The sequence below is a fragment of the Castor canadensis genome, chromosome 6, assembly GCF_047511655.1.
Source record: "Castor canadensis chromosome 6, mCasCan1.hap1v2, whole genome shotgun sequence".
In the NCBI taxonomy this organism is placed as follows: domain Eukaryota; kingdom Metazoa; phylum Chordata; class Mammalia; order Rodentia; family Castoridae; genus Castor; species Castor canadensis.
The window spans coordinates 64,364,634-64,388,062 of record NC_133391.1 but is presented as its reverse complement, the minus strand read 5'-3'; the positions used below and the strand labels follow the sequence as shown (position 1 = coordinate 64,388,062).

Sequence of the window (23,429 nt, the reverse complement as noted above, 5' to 3'; positions counted from 1 at the left end):
ATGCCTATCAAAATTGTTCCTGGTACTTAGGCTGTAGCTCAGTGGTAGAGTTTGTGTTTAGCAGGCATAAGGCCTTGGGTTCAATCCCTAGCACCAAAACGGGACAAAACGTTCAATGTTTCTGATTTTCCCGGAACTCCTGTTGGGCAGGGCCATGTTGTCACCTGGCTGAGTGCTTTAAGAAGACAGTAGTCCGGAAGATTCTGAGCTCTTATGTCTCCCGAACAGAACTGGACAGAGACACATATTGCAAAACAATAGCAAAACTTTATTGAAAGAGAAGAAAAAGAGGAAAGCATTGTAAGGGAAGCAGTGGGCTCTACCAGGTGGCACAGAAACACTGATTTCTTTGTGTAAGCCCAATTTATAAGACTTATAAAAAAACTTGGGCAGTCCTTAGGGAGGGGTTAGGGTGGCTGGCAGGTGTACTTAATACAGCCTTATCATATAACAAGGGGTACTCTGTACATGTGCTTATGCTAATTCTTGGCCTTTTATTGTATGTTTGAGATGTGACCAATATTAATGAGGTCCTAAGTAAGAGGAGTTGGCCTGGGAGGTCAAATTGGGGGCAGGCCTTTTTTAACAAGCAAGGCAGACCCAAAGGCGCTTCTTTTGGATACTATCTTGACAACTTAGAGATTTATTGCTCTAGGGATGGCTCAGGATCTGTGCTGGAATGTCTAGTACCATGCTGGGTTATTTCCCTTTGCTAGTCTTCCTCAAGGTGAGTTTCAAATAAAGGAGGTGAAAGAGAGATCTAGTCCCAGTTCTCAAGGTGGACTGCTGATGGATCCTGTCCACCCAGTACTGGTTTAGAGTCTTGAACTTTAGTCCCTGACTCAGTGAAGAGAAGGAAGCTGTTATTCCTTGAGGGCATTATGTACTGCTCTTAAAATGCTGTGCATTTGTAAATGTCTTTTCATTTTGTTGAATTAAATGAAGGGGAGGAGAATGAAAGGTGTGGTTTTGGGATACTTGTACAAAGAATCTTGCCGAGTGATAGAAAGTGATGAGAAATCAGTTAAAATGTGTGAGAGTTAATTTTAGGAAAATGAACACCTGAGTCCTGGGGTAGATGGAAGATAGTAACTGGTTGTAGATGGAGATTGCCAATGCTAGATGCTCCTCCCTAAAAGGTGTCTACACAGGTTCATTTGTTCATTCATTTGTGATTGTGACTCAATGCTGAGAACTGTGAGGCATGCATGGATGTCAGAGATGGTTGATTTTTGCCCTCACAGGGAATATAACACTTCCAAAAGAAGCATCATTTGTGTATCTGTAGAACTTCAGTTTCTCATAGGAGCTCGACATGTGTGTTTGTTGAAATCACACATGCTAAAGGCTGGGCCAGATAAAGGTGAAGTGTGAATGCAGAAGTGGAAGGAGGGGCTGCACAGGTACAGAAAATGTCAAGGGTAGAAACACTTGGTGGCAGGGTGGAAAGCCACCAGGCAAGCAGTGAGAAATACACTGAAAAAGGAAGCTGGGATTCACTGAGGCACTTACTAATTTAACTTCTGAGAGTGCATATTTTCAACTCACATACCAATAATTCTGGTATTTCTCTTACATAGAGCAAACACAGTTACTGTGTGGTAAGGGGGTGAGTAAAAAGGAGATTGCTGGAAGATAGCAGACATGGAAAATGAAGCAAATTGATCAAAACTACCTTAGACCTTCAAAAGTAAGAATATACCGAGGCAGGTAGATATCCTTCTTGTTAGAAATGAAGAAGGCATGGAAGAGTCAATGTAGCAGAGGAGGACCAGGAGAGAAACAGGCCTGTGTTCTGATAAAGTAGCACTGGAGAAGGGATGGCATAGCAGAGAGATAAAACTTAAAAATCTAAAATGTGAAGGTCACATAGCATTGGGAGTGAAATAGCCAGTAGAGTTACATGTAACATACATGGTTAAACCTTGCCTTTTGCCTCTGTAACCTGCTTGCAAGAGTACGTAAGGTGAGACCCCCTTTGTTCTTGGGGTTCAGCCTTTTGATACGAGTCCACTGAGTCTGTGCCAGCACAATAAAGTGTTGCTTCCTTGCCTCAGGTTCCTGTGTCTCTGTTCAAGTTTCCTATAACATTTCTTGGGGGCTTGTCCGGGATTGCAGAGACTGTGATTTTTTTCACCTTCCTTGTCGCTGGGATGTGTCCCCTGGACCACTGGTAGAAGATCCTGCCAGGCGCCAATGGATAGTTTGATCTGGAGGAGGAAGTTGAACTCCTAGTGAGTCTGGGTGAAGGCCTTGGGTGCACAACAAAACTGGTGAGGTGCAGGAACCAGCAAGGGGAGGGGAGCACTGCTCATCAGACTGGTAAAAACTGTAGCTCAAATTCAGGCCTGCCTCAGGAGGCAGAAGGGGACACTGATCATGATCATTTCCCAGAGATCCCCAAATAATCCTGGGTAAAACTGGGTCTCTCAGGTTTAGGGAGTGGGATGAGGGTATGTGAGATGCTTCCAGGAATTAGGGATGTTGAGCTTTTCCCAGGAAATAGCCACAACTGAGGTTAAGGCATGGATAACAAAAATTCAGTTCCAAAGAGGGAGACTCACAAGAGAACATGATACACCAGATAGCCCACTGCGTGTAATTTAAAAGTTTGTTTCCTGAGAGTGCACTCTAATTGTGTGTGTGTGTGTGTTTGTGAATTTGTTTAAAGCATTGGGCAAAATTTAATTTGCTCCTGGAATTCCAGCTCATCTTATGCACACTTAAGGTAATTTTTTTTCTGGCATGCTTAATTTATAAACTTTTGTGTGTGTGTGTGTGTGTGTGTATGTAAGCATCTTCAAAATGGTTCTTAAACTGCTGTTATAAGGTTAATGTGATATTCAAGGTAACAAAAAACCAGGGTGTTTATTTTAGAGATCTCTGTTATAATCTGATTAAGCTTTTTACATATGAATATGTAAACATCTTGAGGATGGTTCTTACTATAAAGTAAATGTAAAAATTACTACTCTGTTCTACTGCTACTTTTAAGAAAACCAGTTTTCAAACTTATTTCAATCAGGTCTCAGTAGGATGCAGGCATTCAGGGGTTAACACTCTGGCTCAGACCAGAGGGGGAAAAAAAGAAAGAAAGAAAAGGGGAGGGGGCGCCACAGCCTGCAGCAGGACTCTTGAAATTTGGGTAGTTAAAAAATGACCCTAGCCTATTTCATTCTGTCATAAATAAAATCTGGAATTTAATTCTTGCTTATAATACATGGGCCTATTAACAAATGGGCTTTCTATAAATTGTTTTTATACAAAAAATAATTTTAAGGTTGCTTTCTTTCTGTTTTTTTTTCTCATGCAAATATAAAGTTCTAAGTTAAAAGGTTTTATGAGTTATTTTCAACAAGTAACATACATATATATATATATATATATATATATGGTATTAATGATATGGTTTTTAAAAATAAAAGGTTAAAAAATACTTTTAAATAATAAAAAAAAAAAAAGGATAAAGGCAAGCTCCCCCAGAAGATACAAAATAAGTTGTCATAAAGGTACAGAGTAAGTTGTCATAAAAAGATGGAGATTATAGATGTTTATGTAAGTGATTGAGTTGACTAAAATCCAGTTACATTAAAGGTTTTGTAAGATCAAAATTTAATACTGATGATAAACTAAAACTTAATTCTCTAAGCTCATAACAACAAATCGATCTTAAAAATATTGTTCTTGATGACATTTACAAAAAAACTTAAAAATGGCTTTTGTTTTGTCAAGATAACTGTCAGGAATTTTTGGTGCTACAGGTTAATCCACAAATTTATCAAAACAATAAGTGTTTATTAAAACAGAGAGGCAAGAGGCAGCTGAGCACAGGGAATGCTGCTGCACTGATGCAAGGATTGAGACAGATTTACTTATGTAAAGCAAAAACAAACAAACAAACAAAAAACAAAGCCAAAGTGCACTCTCCAGATAGGATAAAGAAATAAAAACTCAAAAAGGAGCACTACACTGGAGGTAAAAACCTCCAGTTTTTATTGGAGTCAACAGAGTGGAGATGTTAGTCCTACTCCTTCCACATGTCAGGTGGAGGAAATTTTTGGCCTGTTATTTTAGGGGGGTACTACAGGTTGATGGGATCCTGTTATATGTCCTGAGCCATCTGTTAATGACAACAATCTGGGATGTGAACCCTTATCAACATCGGAGCCATGATTCTTGGCCACACTTAGTCCCCATAAATATTTACCTGTGTTCTCTGGTGATTTTTTAAAAATTCATTTATTCACATGTGCACACATTGTTTGGGTCATTTCTTACCCACTATCGTCATCCATGTCCCCCCCCACCTTCCACGCAGAACCTGTTCTGCCCTTGTCTCTAATTTTGTTGAAGAGAAGACATAAGCATAATAAGAAAGACAAGGTGTTTTTGCTAGTTGAGTTCAGGATAGCTATAGAGATTCCTAGCATTGCTTCCATGTACAAATGTGTTACAACCCAAGTTGATTCATCCCTAACTGATCTTTACGCTGGTTCCTGATCACCTTCTCATGTTGACCTCTGTCACTTTAAGGTTTCTGAATTGTTCCTCTGCAGTGGGGACATCAAACACTTTCATGTTTTGGGTTTCCTATCTATCCCCATACCTCCTGCATGTGCCCTCCCCTTAGCGTGTGACCCAAGTCCAACAACATTGCTGTATTTGCCCTAGATCTAAAGTCCACATATGAGGGAGAACATATGAGTTTTGGTCTTCTGAGCCTGGCTAACTTCGCTTAGAATGATTTTTTCCAGTTCCATCCATTTACTTGTGAATAAGATTTTATTCTTCTTCATGGCTGAGTAAAATTCCATTGTGTATAAATACCACATTTTCTTGATCCATTCATCAGTAGTGGGGCATCTTGGTTGTTTCCATAACTTGGCTATTGTGAATAGTGCTGCAATAAACATGGGTGTGCAGGTGCCTCTAGAGTAACCTGTGTTGCATTCCTTTGGGTATATCCCCAGGAGTGGGATTGCTGGACCATATGGCAGATCTATGTTTAGATTTTTAAGAAGCCTCCAAATTTTTTTTTCCAGAGTGGTTGCACTAGCTTGCATTCCCACCAGCAGTGTACAAGGGTTCCTTTTTCCCCACATCCTCACCAACACCTGTTGGTGGTGTTTTTGATGATGGCTATTCTAACAGGGGTGAGGTGGAATCTTAGTGTGGTTTTGATTTGCATTTCTTTTATGGCTAGAGATGGTGAGCATTTTTTCATGTGTTTTTTGGCCATTTGAATTTCTTCTTTTGAGAAAGTTCTGTTTAGTTCAGTTGCCCATTTCTTTATTGGTTCATTGATTTTGGGAGAGTTTAGTTTCTTAAGTTCCCTGTATATTCTGGTTATCAGTCCTTTGTCTGATGTATAGCTGGCAAATATGTTCTCCCAGTGTGTGGGTGGTCTCTTCAGTTTAGAGACCATTTCTTTTGTTGTGCAGGAGCTTTTTAATTTTACGCAGTCCCATTTGTCCATCCTTTCTCTTAGTTGCTGAGCTGCTGGGGTTTCCTCTGGTGATTTTTGTCAGAGTTTTGACTATTAAGGTAACTGAGTCATAACTAAATAAAAGTTCATTTAAAAGTTGGTTTATGTAAAATTTTCTAAATGACCTCATGGGTAAACAACTGTTGTCTTAGGTGATTCTAATGCAGTTGGTACCCTATATGTGTCTGTTACTGGGCTATTTGTGTTTACTGACCCTGTTCTCACTCACCAACTGATGAGAAAAATCTAAGGTTTTACTTCAAGAACAACAACTAAACTAATATGTATATATAACCTCTATAGAGCTATGATGCTGTTGCTGGTTCCTATATACTAAATATATTTATGTTGTTCAAATATATCAAGCCTTTTAAAATACAAAATTTAGATAAACACAATAAAAAAAACTTAATGGTATTGATATACTGTTCTGTTAGTTGCTAAATTGTCCATCAGAATTTTAACCATGGCTCTTTTAAGTTTTTGTCATTACAGTTCTGATCCTCCTGGGGCATTTACAATCAAGTCCATAAAAAATGACTCTAATAAGTGCTTATGTGTCAACCAGGTTAGCTTTTTAGACATCTGCTTTTGTTGGATTTTGTTATGTATTGTCCTTTTCTAGAAGCCCACTGCCTAAGAGCCACTCTTTTTCAGTCTCTTTGTTGCTTAAATTTGACCAAAAGTGTCTAGTTGGTACTGACTCTCAACTGATCTCCTTGATATTTCTCCCTGATGGGACCAAAACCAACCAAACAAACAAAATCCAGGAAACAGCAAATCCTCAAGATGAGGGGAAAAAAATGACCAATAGAGAAAGATCTTCAGTCTATGGCCATACCACCTGAATGCACCCGACCTTTTCTGGTCTCAGAAGCTAAGCAGAGTCAGGCCTGATTAGTACTTGAATGGGAGACAGATCTTCAGAGGAGACTGCTCAGAGACAAGCAATTTGGAGACAAAGGGGAAATGTTGTCAAAGTTCAAATGGAATCACTTGTGTCAGACCTCTCAAAAATAACCAAGTCTGAGAGGACTGAGGAAATGGTTCTTAGACACGTGTGGCTATCTAGAGTTAAAACCCTTCCAGACACAAACTCATTTTTAGACAAGGTCTTCTACTTAGAGACAAAATGACTACTTTTACTGGCTCTAAACATGTCCTTTGATACTTAAAGATGGTAATTTTAACTTTTAAGTGAGTTTTCTTGGACGTATATACTGATAGTATATTGTTGCCATGGTAATTCTACTCAGTAAAAAACAAAAACAAAAGATACTGTTGGGGTAAAAGAATAAAATGTCCAACCCTTAAAATCCCATTAGAGGGGACCTTTTGTTGTTATTTTGTCTACTCCATTACAGTTAAAATAGCAGAAATTGTTCCCTGGATCCTCCACAGCTGAGTAAAGCCAGCCTCTCCTGAGTGGGAGTGTCCCCTGACCCAGCCTCACCATGCAAGATCACCCTTCAGAATGCCTGTGCCCTTCCCAGGCAGGACCCTGCTTCCCGGGAGACAACAGGGGACCATAAGCAAGGGGATGACAGCCTTGCTTAGTCACTCCAAAAGTTGACTAGTCTATGCACAGAGGAAGCTCAAATATGGGATGCAGCCCTGTTCTCCTCTACACACTTGGACTCTTACCTTTTGGGTTGGCTCTTGCAAGGTTCCCCCATGTGCTGAATGTTACAGGAGAGCCATTGTTGGGACCTCCACACAGCCATACTTTGTATCATGCACCCACCAACAGGTTGGGTGTTACATTGGCTCATATATTCCCTAGGTTTACAAGGTTGCTGGTAAGCGATACTGGAAGTCCCAGAGTAAAAAACAAAAAAACAATAGAGGGTACATTTGTCATGGAAAGAAGGCAGTGGGTCTTATCTTAGGAGCGTGTGTGATGTTACCCTGCCTAGCTCCCCTGGTATTGCTGTCCATCAGGATCATTATAGAGGCTACTATGGAGAGAAAACAGCTGCCCGTGTAATGATGCTATGAAAATACAAACCCCTAAATCAAGATGATGCTCCTTGACCCTTTGTGGGTTCGAACATCAAAGGAGGGAATAATATAGCAGGGAGAAGGACCAGAAGAGAAACCAACAGGCCTGGGTTCTTATAAGGTAGCAGGGGGGAAGGGATGACATAGCAGAGAGTTAAAACTTAAAAATCTAAAATGTGAAGGTCACATAACACTGGGGGTGAAGTAGCCAATAGAGTTACATGTAACATACATAGTTAAACCTTGCCTTTTGCCTCTGTAACCTGCTTGTAAAGGTACATAAGGTGAGACCCCTTTGTTCTTGGGGCTCAGCTTTGGACACGAGTCCACTGAGTCTGTGTCTGCACAATAAAGTGTTGCTTCCTTGCCTCAGAGTCCTGCGTCCTAAGTATATAGCCAGCAAAAATAATTTGTCTTTACTTAAGTAGAAGGCCTTGGTCTAAAATACAAGTTTGTCTTCTATCAGAGGTCCCTGCAAGAGCTTGAATGTCTAGTAGCCCTGTGTAAGATCACTTCTTTAAAACTTCTTGGCTTTAGTAACTTTTGTGAGGTCTGGGACAGGTGAGTCATCTGGATTGTGACAGCTTTCCCCTCTTGTCTCCAAACTGTCTCTGAAGAGTCTCCTCCGAAGATTTTGTCAATTAACCATTATGGTTAATGAGAGGCCCTCGGTGCCAATATAGCTTTCCCAGATGTTTTCAACATGGGGGGGAAGGACCAGGCAGGTGAGAATCAGTGCCAATTAAGACCAATTTGGCTAAATTATAAGCAACAAAAGAGGTTTAGAAGAATTGGGCTTACCTGGCATCCATTTTTAGTTCTATCTGTACTATAGATTTTTATCCTAACAACTTAAAAGTGCTGCAGAATGTCAACAGACAAGAGTTAAAAGTTTTCCAAAAAGCCAACAAAAGCAAATATTTAGAAGGCTGACTCAATTGAAAAATAGGTGCTTGTTAGAATAATTTTTTGGAGTTTGACTGCAAGTGCTCCAGAGAAGGATCCAGATTGGGAATGACAAGACTTAGAATAGCCAGGGTTAAAATACTTAAAAGTAGTTTAGGAATTGTCCAAACATCTAGTTATTTTCATTGCAGACAACATTTTGACTGACAGCATTAAAGAAGCAACACTAAGTGCTCCTTGTTACAGTTAGGAACAAATGGATACAATATACCTGCTTGGTAAAGTTTTTTAAGCTTTGCATTTTAGAAGGCTTATATATTTGGGGAGTATAAATACATTATAAAGGAACTGGCAATAATCAGTATCACAGCTACATAGAGGTCAGATACATATATTAGTTTAGCTTTTTTTTTCTTTTTTAGAGTAAAATTTAGAATTTTGGCTAGTAAGATAAAAGGTGTACAACACTGACAAAAGTCAAAACTTCAAAACTTTATATCGCTTACAAGTTAGGGGGACAGTGCCTATAATCCCAAAGTCTCACTTCCTAATGTACAAGTACATTTCATATATACATTACCACTTATTTGGCTAAGACATATATAGGCCAGGTTTTAAATAGCAGAATTGCCCAAATGGCAGGTTGTTTCTCAATGTTACGGATTACAAACAGCAGAACTGCCAAAAGTTTCATTAACCATTTTATATGCCAAAGGTTTAGATGGAATGCTTTTGGATAAGAGCATTTTAGCTGGTCATTTTATATATAATAAGCTGACTTTTTTTTTTTTTTTTGTGGTACTGGGGCTTGAACTCAGGGCCTACACCTTGAGCCACTCAACCAGTCATTTTTTGGGGATAGGTATTTTCGAGATAGGGTCTCATGAACTATTTGCCTGTGCTGGCTTTGAACCGTAATCCTCCTAATCTCTGCCTCATGAGTTGCAAGGATTATAGGCATGAGCCTCCAGCACCTGCAAGGTGACACACTTTTAACTCTGCAAATGTTTGTACAATATTTAGGTAAAGTCTAGAAATATAGCTCTACATACTTTTAGTCACAAATCTATAGTGTACCAGTTGTGCCAGAATTATCCAAAACAACAGTTGTTCTATTACACAGATATAAGATGATCATTTAAGAGACTTTTATATGAACAGATAACTTAAATGAACTCTGATTTAATGTTTAGTTTTTTAAGTATTTAAAGGTTTGACAAGATCAACAGAAAACATGAGTAATTATTTTGATAAAATCTTTCCTTACAACAGTTTTTTACAGATCTTACTTAGAGCAGAAAAATGTTAAGATAGCCTTGTTATTTTATGGACATAGAGAATCTGCTAGAGGTTCTAGTTTAACATGACCCTAGAAAATCTTTTAGGTAACTCAGATTTATAGTCAACTTAATCACATACCTAAACTTTTATAAGTTCCATTTATTATATACTTTTAAGACCTACTAGGACTTATATGTGATGTTCTGAACCTTCTGATAGTTTGTTCTTATCTCTTCCATTAGGACAGACCTTTTTGCAAAATCCCTTTTCATTTAGTAGCACTTTCTTATTTCCTTTAACTTTTTCCCAAAAATATTTCTAATACTTTTTTATATCCTTTATAGACCCATGAAGAAAGGCAATCTTAAACTGTTTTTCTATACAATAAGTAATTTATAGACACCATTTGTTAATAGATCTAATTATAAAAGAACTGAATGTAAATTGTACTTACACAGGATGAAACAGATTAAGGTTACTATCAATAAAATAATGCCTGCATTCTAGTTAGACATGATTGGCATAAAACTTTGAAAAACTGGTTTGTCTTAAAAGTGGCAGCAGAAGAGTTGGGGGAGGGAAGAGAACAGAAGCCTTTTATTTATTTATTTTTTATATTAACTCTATAATAAGAATCATCCTAAAGATGTTTAAACACATACATACACAAAAAGTTTTAAATTAGGCATGTCATAAATGTCAATTTAAATGTGCATAGATTGGAGGGCTCAAGAACATGTAAAAATTAACTAAGTGGCCACAAATACATTGATCAGGTATTTTTTTAATTTTTAGAAGTGGATTGAAGTGTGTACCATTCTGTTCTTTTAAGACTTATTTTGGGCTGCTTGATAGCTGATGCAAGAGTCAATTTTAGGAAAGTGTTTTGAGTCAGTCTCAATCTCCAATGAGACTGTTGCCATAGCTATCAGATTTTTGTCTCTAATAAGTTAATCATTCAATAGATAGACATAAAATTCACACAATGATGCAGAAAACAATTACATTAATTCCAAGTGTACTTGTAGATATTGAATGCTTTAGATTTACCTGCAGAGGGTGTTTTAAATAATCTCTAATAATAGTTTAGCTTCAGTTACAGTAGTTTTGTTATTAACCAAGTCTTTAAAGTACATTTAAGGAGCCTAGTCTTGGTGTGGTGTTGGCATCCCATAACCTTGTCTGGACAAAGGATACAGGATGCATGAGGGGATGCACAAGTTTGTTCTCTTATTTTATACTAAAAATGTGTTTTTAAACTAGAATTTGTATGACAGGCTGGGAAAAGGGCAGATTGTTGTGGTAAAAAGGATTACATCTCCATTGAAACTGGTGATAGTAAGCATGGAAAAAGTTAGACTGAATTAGCCCCTCAAGACTTAATTTTAGATAAGGGGACTAATGAAAAAAATTTAAATGCTCCATTGAATCCATAGCAGAACTCAGGAAGGCTGTCCTTTTGCCTTTAGCTAATCCCATAACCTAGAAAACTGAAATTTTAATTTTAAACACATGGGGCATTTTAGACAGAGAATTTAAATTTTGTCTTTAGTCCCTCCAGCCTGTGTGCACAATGAGGCTGAGGATGTGGGTCCATAATCCTGACCACATAGTGCCTTGGCCAGGAAAGTGAACAGGCCAGCCCAGGGTTGCCACCTGCAGTGACCCAGAAATGACCTGATCCCTCTTCCCAGTCTTGACATGTCTGCAATGTGAAAACCACCCATCTCAAAAGCAAGACTTAAGGAGAAAACTGTTAGTAGAATGTTTAGACAGACTTAGAGGCTTAGTTTTAGGTGGGAAACCAGATCTAGACGGAAAATTACCTCCAATAATTAGCCACATGTCATTTAGATTTTCAATTGATTTTATGATTGTAGTCCTGGGACCATGTGAGTCACTCAGGACGCTGACAGAAGTGACAATGTGACTTGAGCACAAGTCTTTCCCTTTCTCCCTGTCCATTTCTTTTTCTTTCTTATTCATATGTGCATACAATGTTTGGGTCATTTCTCCTCCCTCCCCCTCCCTTAACACCCTCCCCTCCACCCTCCCTCTCTTCCTTAGACTATCTGCCATAGAACTGGAGAAAATTTTCACACTGAATCTGGAAATCAAAAGTGCCCTGTTTAGGCCAATAGTTATCATTGTCTAATTTATACTAGGGCCAAATTATGTTACAGTAAAAAAGATTAACCATTTGGGCTTTAATGGTCTTTGTGAGCCCTAGAGTCTGAAAGTTTTGGAAAAGACATGCCAATGGACTGTCCTTTGGGGGCTTGGATGACTTTTGACCCATTTTGTGGATTGGAAATTGTGGGTTCAAAATCGATATGGTTCCAGTGGGACAATTCCAGTGGGACCCAAGGTTCGAACCTGAGACGATTCCCATGGGATTAACACTGAGCTTGAGAGGTGGAGAGCAATGCCCACAGTGGCCCTACCCAGTGGGACAGGTGAACAAGAAGGTGGAGCATCCTCACTGCCAACTGATAGCCTACAAGTAGGTGCACCTGGATATCTTCCAGGCATCCCCAGAAAACAGCAGGTGGATCCACCCAGTGGTGGATGAAGGGAGTCTCTCGCCCGGCTGGAGCTTCCATAGTCCACAGTAGGACGTCCATAGTAGGACTAGAGAGAAACCAGGGTGCAGGGGATAATTTACCAAAATTTGAAAGCTGGTGTTGGGTGGAAATCCAGCGATGGAAGATGGTCTCTGGAGGAGCTGTAATAGAAAGGAAAGGAAAGGGTGGGAGAGCCGTGAAGGAGAGAGACAGCGGGGCCAGGGGAGGAAGACTAGCCTCCACTCAGGGTCGGAAGAGCTGTTGTTGTCCACTGCTTTCCAGATTGTGACAGTGGAGAGCTGGGAGTAGAACCTACACGCCCGTCTCAGGTTTCAGCACTGTTAGAAATGAAAGAGGCATGGGAGAGGCAGAGAGGCGGCTCAAACGCCAGCACAGGGTTTACTGTTGGGAAGGATCCCTGCGGAGCAAGAGAGCGGGAGCCCCAAGCCGCTTACAGACTTGGAATAGATACAGGGGAGTGGTCTGGAGGCGAAACTCCGCTGGGCGGGGAAATTCTTCAAGTGGAGTCAACCATCACTAGGGGAAGCTAGAGGAGATACGTGGTAATCAGGTAGGTAAGTTGCTCAGCTTTGGGCCCTCTGGCGAGGTGGTAGCTTGTCATTTCCTTGAGGTTAGATGTGGTCCTTGCAGTGGGTGGTGGGGGGGGTCCAATCCTAAGGTGCCTTCACCCTAACATTTCTATCTAAGCAGAAGGAAATGCAGTAATTTAATATTTTCCTTTTATTAGGAAACTTAATTTGTAATTTACTAAAGCAGTAAAAGTAAACAACCTTTCTTTCCCCACCAAAAAACCTCCTTGGGCTACTTCAAGGACCAGTGACGTCATCATCAGTTGAGAGCCCCTTAGCCCTGCCCAAGATTCTCAGAACCCAGCCCAGACCCAACGGAATTGTAGTGTGCACTGAATACTGTGGCCGGGTGACCACGTGCAGTTTGAGACGCCCTGTTCCGATCTGCTTTACTTCAGAGTCAGTATTTGCTGAGAAAGAACTCACCGATGCAGCCCTCGAGCTCCTCCCAGTAGCATCCCCATTATTCCCCGCGGGTGTTTAAGGCCCTCCCCCTCCGGAAGCCCGGGGGCGTGGCTGGGGGCGTGCCAGGGTCTGCCCAATGGGCGCTCCTAGGCGGGGGGCGGGGCTGTACTTCTGCGGCGTCCGCGGGGCGCAGGCAGATCACGTGTCGGCCTCAGGATGTGGCGCTGGGCAGGCGCTGGCTGCGTGCAAGCTGTGAAGACCTGCAAACTTCCAGGACGTCGGGACCGGCCTGCCGCCCTCATGTCCACTCTGCTCATCAATCAGCCCCAGTATGCGTGGCTGAGAGAGCTGGGGCTCCGCGAGGAAAACGAGGGCGTGTATAATGGAAGCTGGGGCGGCCGGGGAGAGGTAGGCGGCGCCCGCAATCATTGCAGCGGGGGTTTGCTGGCCGCGGCCCGCACTCTACCCGGCTCCCGCGCTGCTGTACAGGATGGGAAGTTTGCAAGCTCCACCGGAGACGTTCTGTCCTGCAGAGTGCCTTTTGAAAAACAAAGAACACCTTAAGAGTTTTAGCTCCTCGTGTGCTCCGAGGAATCGATGTAATTTTAGAGTTGGTAGGGAGCTAAACTTACCACGCATACTTAAAACCTTATGGCACAGTCTTTGGGATCTGCAGGGAGCCACGTCACATGCTTTGTTATGCAGTTTATCTAAAATTTTAGCTTGATTGTACCTTTTAAAATGTCATCTGCTCCGTAAATAACTTCAACAGTGTAGTTTTAGGTGGTTCTCTTTTCTAAAATTCTTTGCAGTTCGTACTTGCTAAAGTCTTGTGGGCTTTTTGTGCGAGGAGGAGGATTTTTAGCATTTCTTTATTGCCCAGAGCCTCAATACCGTGTCTGGCACCCACTTACTGTTCAATAAAATGTTTTATAGCATGCGATACAAAGGTAAAGTTACTATTACCCTAATTGATGTTCAGCAAACATCAATTCTTTTTAGTATAAAATTTTTTTATTAGGATATATTCGTTATAGAGGGGATTAATACTGACAGTTCTGATTAGATTTATATTGTACATTGGTTAGATCACTCCATCCTCTCTCCCCCTCGACCCCCTCCCGGCTATCACCCTAATTATTTTGAAAAAAGCACACAAAAGGCAGTTTTTGTAGGAGAACGTTTTGTGATAGTCAACAAATGTCATATGGTGAACCTGTTTTGTTAGAGGAAATGTGTCTTCCTCATTATCTGTGGCTGCAGGAGGTGCAGTGATTTTGTTTTCCAGACTCTGGTGTCTCACCCTGTCGTTCACGGTGCTTATAATCAATAGTCCTCGGAGCAGATACACTCCCCCGAGGGCCTTTTAGCTGCACTTTGCCTTTTTAATCCACCAGAGACCGCTCAGGGTTGTGTGGATCTAAGCCATTCCCAGAGCTATCTGGACTTGGCCATTCCATCTTCTAGCCAGTGGCTGGGCAGAGTAAGGGAGAAAAGGAATGAGTAAAACCCATCAGGTTGGTCTGTTAGGGAAAAAGGAGTTGAAGTAACAGGTTACATTAAGGCTTTTGTGTATATGCCTAGTACTCAAACAGCAGGGGTAGATCTTAATATTTGGGTCAGAAATCAGAGTTAATGTAAAGGTTCCTATCTTGGACATTGTATCTCTCTTTTTTTTCTCTATTTTTCTTATTTGGTCAGTTCTCTCAATTTTTAAAAGAGCTATGACTTCTAAATATATCTTTTTTTTTAAGGTTATTACGACCTATTGTCCTGCCAATAATGAGCCAATAGCAAGAGTCCGACAGGTAAGTTTGTAAAATTCAAGCTATTTATAGGGAGTTTGTGCAAGTATTCTTTAGAGGCTAAACCCAATTAGGCAGACCAAGAGCAATATGAATGTACAAGTGCAGCTGGAGGCGTAGTTCAAGTGGTAGAGCACCTGCCTTGCAAGCTTGGAGCCTTGAGATCAAACTCTAATACTGCAAAAAGATAAACAAGAAAATGTACAAATGAAATGAACAATCTTTTCATGTGACATCAAGAATGTCTAAGACAGGCTGGGCCTGAGAAATTGAGATCAGAAGGATCATGGTTCAAGGCCAGCCCAGACAGAAAGCAATTAAGACCCCATCTCAACATTCTGGGTGTGGTGGTTCATCTTTGTAATCCTAGCTACATGAGAGGTGCAGGTAGAAGTATTATGTGTGGCTGGCCCTAAATTCTATTTGAAAAATAAAACAAACAAACAAAAGTGTTGGGGGTGTGGCTCAAGCAGTAAAGCACCTACTTAGCAAGAGGGAGGCCCTGAGTTCAAACCCTAGTACTACTAAAAAGAAAGAGAGAAAGAGAGAGAATCTCAGAGGTATTGTTCATTCTGGCAGGAGTGGTATGTAATAAAAAGTTAAATTATAGAGGGATTAGAAGAGAGTCCTGTTCAGGAACTGCTTCAGAATCACCTGAGGATTTTGTTAGAATGAAGGTTCTGATTCTGTAGGTCTGGGTTGGAACCACAGGTTGGTTTTTTTTTTGTTGTTGTTGTTGTTGTTTTGTGGCACTGAGGTTTGAACTCAGGGCCTTAACCTTGAGCCACTCTACCAGCCCTGTTTTTGTGAAGGTTTTTTGAGATAGGGTCTTGAGAACTATTTGCCTATGCTGGTCCATCCTCCTGATCTCTGCTTCCTGAGTAACTAGGATAATAGGCGTGAGCCACTGGTGCATGGCTGGTTCTGTTTTTTTTTAAATTGTGGTACTGGGGATTGAACTTGGGGTCTTTCTGGGCAAGCTGCTGTAGTACTAGAGCTCAGACCCAGGCCTTTTTTTTTTTTTTTTTTTTGTGGTACTAGGGCTTGAACTCAGGGCCTACACCTTGAGCCACTCCACCAGCCCTTTTTTTGTGTTAGGTATTTTCAAGATAGGGTCTCAAGAACTATTTGCCCAAGCTGGCTTTGAACCGCTATCCTTCTGATCTCTTCCTCCTGAGTAGCTAGGATTACAGGCGTGAGCCACTGGCATCCGGCTAGCTGTTTTGTTTTTAGACGCATTAGAGGGTCTGGTTTTCCCGTGCAGGTCAGGTGTTGTTTCCAGGTGAGGCTACTGGACTTTGCTTTGAAAACACAGCATGAGTCCCTCCTGTCTTTTACTGGGTTCTAGCCAGTTTTTATTTTTTTAATTTAATTTGAACCCAGGGCCTTGCTCATGCTAGGCAAGCACTCTGCCATTGAACTAGCCCCTGGCAGGTTTTAGAAGCTTAGGCTGTGGAAATCATTCTCAACCATAGATCTTTTTTTTTTTTTTACTGTTCATTTTCATCCTAATCATTTCTTTTTTTTTTTTTTATTCATATGTGCATACAATGCCAATTCTTGGGTCATTTCCCCTCTCCCCCCACCCCCTCCCTTACCAACCACCCCACCCCCTCCCTCTCCCTCAACCATAAATCTTAGGGACACCCAGAGATTTTCTACTTCTTTTCCAAAAGAATGTATGTTATGCTCTAAAGGAGATTATCCCTTTTAATTCTTTTCTCTCCCCCTAATTCATAGGCCAGTATGGCAGACTATGAAGAAACTGTAAAGAAAGCAAGAGAAGCTTGGAAAGTCTGGGCAGATGTAAGTATGACTTTTATGGTCCAAAGCACAGTTACCTGCTGTAACTCTGATAAGATAAATAAACATCTGACATAGATGAAATGTGTGCTCCTTAGGGCTGTGATATGTCTGCAAAGTGTTCCTAAGATGACGCCTTTTCCATATTTGGCATTCAGTGAATGGGTAATTTTAAGTGGGTTAAGCTCTGTACTGATGTAGTAGTATAAACTGGAGCTATGAATTCTCTGTTCTCCACTGAAATTATAATTGAGCAAATAGAATGGAAGACCTATGTTAACATTACCTCTTTGCTCCTTCTGCCTCCCTGTGCCCTATTTCCCTGGGAGAGAGAGGCTGTCCCTATGGAGGTCACATTTGTTTCTCAGGGTAAGGGCTCCCACTCCTTGGTCTCAATCTCCACCAGCAGTTAAACGAACAAAAGTGAAAACTGACCAGCACTGAGCCACACTGATCTGTCACTAGGTGGGGGCTAGTTCTGAGGAGGGGAGAGTAAAGGAGAGCTGGCATCACTTGGGTTTCCCGATCTTCTCTGCCATCTGTCTTCAGACTGCTTTGCCATAAAAAGGGGAGACCAGGAGTACTCATCTTCTGGAGCTGTCATAAGAATTAAATGACTTAAACATTTGAACTGCTTTCCAGAGAGTTGGGTACATGGTGCTCCTCAGTCCGTTACAAAATGACAAGCTGCTGAGTCAATGATTGAAAGGAAAGTTGGGCGGTGGGCAGGTGGGAAGAGCAGACTCAAGATCAGCCAAAATCATCTTTGTGCAAAGCACAGGGAACCTCTTTCCTCATATCTAATTTTGGATATGTTAGACTTGGGGTTCCATTGTATGCAATAAAAAGTATCCTTGAGTAGAAAAATTCCACTTCTCAAGTAAACAGTGTGCTAAACATAGTTCTTCACTGTCCCAAACAGTGTTGTTTATTGTTTTAAAAATTTTGTCTTTCTGATCATAAAAGTAATACATACTTCTTATTTAAAAATAAAAAAGGAGGGCTGGAAGCCAGACATGGTGATGCAGGCTTTATCCCAGCACTCAGGAAACTGAGGCAGGAGGATCGAGAGTTCAAGTTCAGCTTAGGAAACATGACGAGACACTGCAAAAAAAAAAAAAATGGAGGTTTGGGGGTGTAGCTTAGTGGTAGAGCACTTGTCTAATATACTTAAGGTCCAGGATTCAATCCCCAGCACAGTTAAAAAAAAAAAAAGGTTGATACAGTAAGTATGATAATCAGATTTTGTCCCTTTACTCCCAACCTCTCCAATACAAAATGTTAGTTATATTTGGTGGATATCCTTTCAGTCCTTAAGTGTTTACTCCATAGTTCATAAATATACATTGTATGTGTAAAATTTTGAGACCTGAGATATTGCATTGTGTACCAGCCTAAAGTTCATATATAATTTTTCAAGTTATTATTTTCCTATATGTACACTTTAAAAAATGACTAGACCGTATCTTTTCAGAGCAGTTTGTAGAAAGTACAGAAAGTTCCCATAGACTGCCTCATTTCTTTTCCCCTCCTCTATAATTAATATCTGGAGTTAGCATAGCCTTGTTTGTTACAGTGGATGAGCCCGTATTTCTACATTATTACTGACTAAGGTTAAAATTGGGGTTTGCTACCTGTATACATTGTTTTGAGTGCTCCTGCAACTTCACATGTTGTCTTTTGATCAGAAACATCTGTTGTGTGTATGTATTTACCCAGGGTAAACAGGCAAACATTTTTGAAAAAACTCTTTTCCTAAACTGGCTTTTAAGACTGTCTTTGGTACTCCATGGGGGGGTAGTGGCTGACATAAAATCTTGTTAATATTGTGTTATTCTTTATTGTAGCTATTGTCACATTCAGGATCTCAGATGGCGCTCTACTCTTGGCCAGCAGTGGCAGCCTCTAGATCTAATGTCCTCATGCTGCTTGTGCCTTTTAGACCTCCCAAAGGAGTGGGATGCTCAGTAGGAACATGTCACTTTGCAGGGTGACAGTAAGTAGGACCGGTTGGGCTCTCATTTGTTAGAATTTGAGTTAAGCAATTGAGTTCAAAGTTTAGGGTAGAGACAGAGCCATTCCTAGCTGTGCCTCTGGGGCTGTGGTCAATAGGGCAGTGACTTAGAGAGGTAGCTTGTGCCTCAAACAAGAGCAGATCAGGGCCTAGCTGAATCCCAGCACTTTGGGAGGCTGAAGCAGAAAGATTGTGAATTCAAGGCCAGCCGAGACTACACAGTAAGACCCTGTCTCCAACACAAAAACAGAAACCAAACCAAAAGAGAACAAACCAATGCTTGTGGCCCTCCTGGTTTACAAACGTTCCATCTTTCTCCCTTGTGGGGCTACCCTGCTTGGCAATGGCTTTGGCTGTGTTGGGACAAACCAGTTTCATTTGGTTCATTTGAATTGAGCATAAAATTTTCCAAAAGGAACATTTTTCTTTCTTTTTAACTTCTTTTTTTTTTTTGGTGGAAGTAGGGTTTGAACTCAGGGCTTCTCACTTGCAAAGCAAGTGCTCTGCCACTTGAGACACACTGCCAATTCATTTTGTTCTGGTTACTTTGGAGATTGGGTTTTGTGAACTATTTGCTGGGGCTGGCCTTGAACCACAGTCCTTCCAATCTCAGCCTTCCAAGTAGCTAGCTAGAATTATAGGAGTGAGCCACTGGTGCCCACCAAAGGGAACATTTGGTGGGCTTATGAAAATGGATTTCTTTCTCTTAACTTAAACTGACCATAGAAAGCCTTGTTAGGTATACCGAGACTTGCTGCTGTCCTTTGTGAACTGGTTTCCTCTCAGAATGAACTACTTCTTTTCCTCTGCAGTCCCTCTGTGTCCCGAGTTTTCATCCCCACCTCTGGTGAGAAAGAGCTGGAGCCTCTTCCATTGTCCTTGAGTATTATTAATGCACCATATCTCCTAACTGCAAAAATAAGTACCCAATAACAGGAGCTCCTTAGCAGGAGTTACTTTGTCAAAGCTTGGCCGTGATTCCCTCTCTGAGTAGGAAGTAAAACGTCACGTGAATGGCCATGCTGAGTTGAAATTAACCAACATGGCTAAACTTACACATGTCCTGGCTAAATTCAATCGGAACATTATTAAACCCAACTCATGTGCTAGGGAACGTATAGGATTTCTGCTAATTCATTCCACATTGCAAGTTTTTGTCTCCTGTTCCAAAAGAGTGCATATATCATAAAAATGGCAAATATCGCAGACATATTAAATGTGGAATGAAATTAATAATTCCTGTCCCTATAAATTATTACTTTTCTTTTTCTTTTCCTTTCTATTTTTTTTGGTAGTACTCAGGACCTTGCTCTTCCTAGGAAAGTGCTTGAACACTTGAGCCATACCTCTAGCCCTGTTTTATTTTATTTATTTTGAGACAGTGTCATGTTAGGTGGTTCAGGCTGGCCTAGAACTCGAAGTCTTGCCTACACTTTCCAAGTGTTTGGATTATAGCTGTGCACTGCCATGCCTGGTTAGAAATGATCACTTTTAATAGTTTGATGCATGGTCCTCCAAACTAAAACAAAAGTTTACTTACATATATGTTACTTTGTTCTTTTCTATTACCCTGTTTTAGGTCTTGTTTTTGTTTTTTTTTTAATTTACCTCATTTTTTAGAGAACATTCCATATTATGGCAGTTATATTAACCCATCACGTGCTGGTAGACATTTAGATGGCTTCTGCTTTGCTCCACTAGAAATGGCACACAGTGAATATTGTATTCTTTTGCATACTTATACATCAGCTCAATTTCCAGAAGTGAAACTGCTAGTCAAGGTTGAGAGGAATGTTTTAAATGTGAATAGATTGCCACACTACCTTCCAGAAAAGTTATTCCAAGACAGTGGTGTCTTGAGCTCTCAGTCAAATCTGCAATACAAAGCATGAGCCAGGCTGTGTGACACGAGGGGCAGGGAAAGATGGGCTCTGACCCCCGGAAAGTTTCCTTTTAGCTGCCTTTGGAAGGGGAGGTAGAGGAAGAACTAAGGGGACAGATGGTCACAGTTGCAGAAAGTGTGTCTGCATTTGTCATCACATTTCAAGTTTAACTTGGTGCGTTCTGTACTCTTTACCTCCCGAACACTGGCACTCCTCAGCCCCAAATCATCTTCATCCACTAGTTCAGTCTTCCTAACTTTGAAGCCAGAGACCTGAGTCAGCTTTCCATTTTCTGTATTTCTGCCATCTAGGCCATGACTGTGTCCTGTCAGTTCTCTCAAAATAGGTGTATGTTCACCTTTTGTCTCCCTTGTTACTATTGAAGTGTTAAGACTAAGTCACTGAACTCTGCCAGAAAACTAATATGTTCCTAATCAATCTCCCTGCTTTTATTCTTTCCTCTTCAGTTTATTCCTGCCAGACAGTGATATTGAAAGATGAAGCAAGTCTTATTCTGCACCTTAGAAGCTATTAAGTATTTCTCATTGTACCTGGAATAACATTCTGACTCTTTATTTTTTTGGTGGACCTGGGATTTGAACTCAGGGCCTCACACTTGCTAGGCAGGGCTCAACCATTTGAGCCACTCTGCCAGCAGATGCTCACTCCTTAAAAGCCTCTAGCTTTATATGCACTTGCCTTCCCAAACAGCCCCTTTTATTTTCTGTGATCCCCTTTCATGGTTTTTCTTTCACCTCAGTAGAATATTCCTGTTTCAGGTTTCAGTTCCAGTCTGACCTTGGAGATTTTCCCTTCCTTCAGTACTGCTATTTTCTGTTTCACCACCTCTTTGGTTTCCTTTGTCTTTATATTCCTGATGGCAGTTTGTAATTATTTATTGCTTTTTTTTAATTACCTCTGTACTTCCCAGTAGACATTAGTCCATGAGCACTTCACTTCTAATTTTAGCCCCATCGTTTAGCATATTGCAGTCTTCATGTAATCAAAAAGTCTTCTTTGATGTGATTGTGGTTTGTTCTATGGTGCACACTGAACATGGCTATAGACATGAAATGACACTTTGAATCAGACACCAAAATTCTTTTTTTTCTTAGATTCCTGCTCCAAAGCGAGGAGAAATAGTAAGACAGATTGGTGATGCCTTGCGGGAGAAGATCCAAGTTTTAGGAAGCTTGGTAAAGTATTTTCATAGTATATAATAATCCTTTGAGTGGAAAAAAAGACAATCATGCATTTCTGTGTATAAGATTGTGATTTTTTTTTTTTTTTTATTGGTGACACTGGGGTTTGAATTCAGGGTTTACACCTTGATCCACTCCATCAGTCCTTTTTTTGTGATGAGTTTTTTCCGAGATAGGGTCTCGAGAATTATTTGCCTGAGGCTGGCTTTGAACCTCAGTCCTCCTGATCTCTGCCTCCTGAGTGACTAGGATTATAGGAATGAACCACCGGGGCCTGGCCTCAGCCACTGGTGCCCAGCCAAAATTGTGATTTTTGAGAATAGCAATTTATAAATTTCAAAAATTCTTTCTTTAGATGAAAGATTAACGCGATAGACAGGAAAAAGTGAAGAGAAATCTCTGTTTTAAAAAATTCTTCAGAAAAATAAGAACGGACTTTCTTCAGTTTATTTCCTTTAGAAAATGTTTTACTTTGCCCTCCTCAAGGAAACATGAATTCTCTTGGGAAAATTCTTGTTTTTTTATGTTTCCAGGTGTCTTTGGAGATGGGGAAGATCTTAGTGGAAGGCGTGGGAGAAGTGCAAGAGTACGTAGATATTTGTGATTATGCTGTTGGCTTGTCGCGGATGATCGGGGGACCCATCTTGCCTTCTGAAAGTAAGCCATGAAGACTGTGAAGCCAAGAGCTTTGTTCTCTGATACGAGAGCTCCTAAAACCACTGGGGCTGTGAATAGTTTGCAAGAGAGGAATTGCAAATGGGATATAAATATATGAAAATATCCTCAATCTTTCTAAGAAATGGAAGTTAAGATTTCTGAAAACATGAGATCAAGAACCTTTTTTATTTTGTTTTAAAGAAAAAACTCAGTTTGGACAAATCCATAGGTGAGATGCTCTTTTAACCCATTTAGAAAAAAATTGGGACATATACCCAAAGAGCCTTACATTTTAAAGCAGGTTTTAAACATCTATGTAAATAATCTAAAATGTGACAAAGGTTTATGTGTAAAGCTGTTCATTGTGGCTTCAAGATACATTAGAAATAACTTAAGTGCCAAGTTGTAAGGGAAACATTAAGCTAATTTTGGTAGACTCTCAACATGTATTAAAATGTTTATGAAGATTGTCAATGCCTAACCCTCATCCTCTTTTTCTTTTGAGACAGGGTTTCTTTTCATATCCCAGGATGGCCTTAAATTCACAATCCTCTTGCCTTGGCCTCCTGAGTGCTGGGATTTTATAGGTGTGCACCACTACACCTGGCTTCCTTCATCTTTTTTTTTGTTAATAATTATTTTGTTATAAGCCTATTATAATTTAGCCAGCTCTAAATGGTGGATATTTAGTGTGTATTTCAGTCTTTGCTATTATAAACTATGCTGCAAAGGCCCACCTCATACTCCAAGGACAGTTCACTGATGAGAATAAGGGTTTATGCCCTGGTTATGCTTGCAGTGTTGACAGAGTAGAACAGGTGTATGTGTGTCTG

At 40.5% G+C, this 23,429-nt stretch overlaps 1 protein-coding gene and 1 long non-coding RNA gene across 2 annotated transcripts in view; one reads left to right on the top strand and one right to left on the bottom strand.

Moving 5' to 3' along the window:
- Nucleotides 1-301: 301 nt before the first annotated feature.
- LOC141424120 (uncharacterized) lies at nt 302-13,320 on the bottom strand. The gene is made up of 3 exons (XR_012448990.1): nt 13,254-13,320; nt 12,339-12,940; nt 302-2,210 (listed from the first exon to the last, which is right to left on the bottom strand). It is a non-coding gene; the product is annotated as an uncharacterized lncRNA (long non-coding RNA).
- A 103-nt stretch (nt 13,321-13,423) lies between these two features.
- Aldh7a1 (aldehyde dehydrogenase 7 family member A1) overlaps nt 13,424-23,429 on the top strand; it is a 41,334-nt gene continuing 31,328 nt past the window's right edge. The window contains exons 1-5 of the mRNA XM_020184963.2: nt 13,424-13,640; nt 14,987-15,040; nt 16,778-16,843; nt 21,853-21,933; nt 22,473-22,596. Of these exons, the coding sequence (XP_020040552.2) occupies nt 13,449-13,640; nt 14,987-15,040; nt 16,778-16,843; nt 21,853-21,933; nt 22,473-22,596 (517 nt within the window). The 5' untranslated portion in view covers nt 13,424-13,448. The remainder of the gene's footprint in view (nt 13,641-14,986; nt 15,041-16,777; nt 16,844-21,852; nt 21,934-22,472; nt 22,597-23,429) is intronic.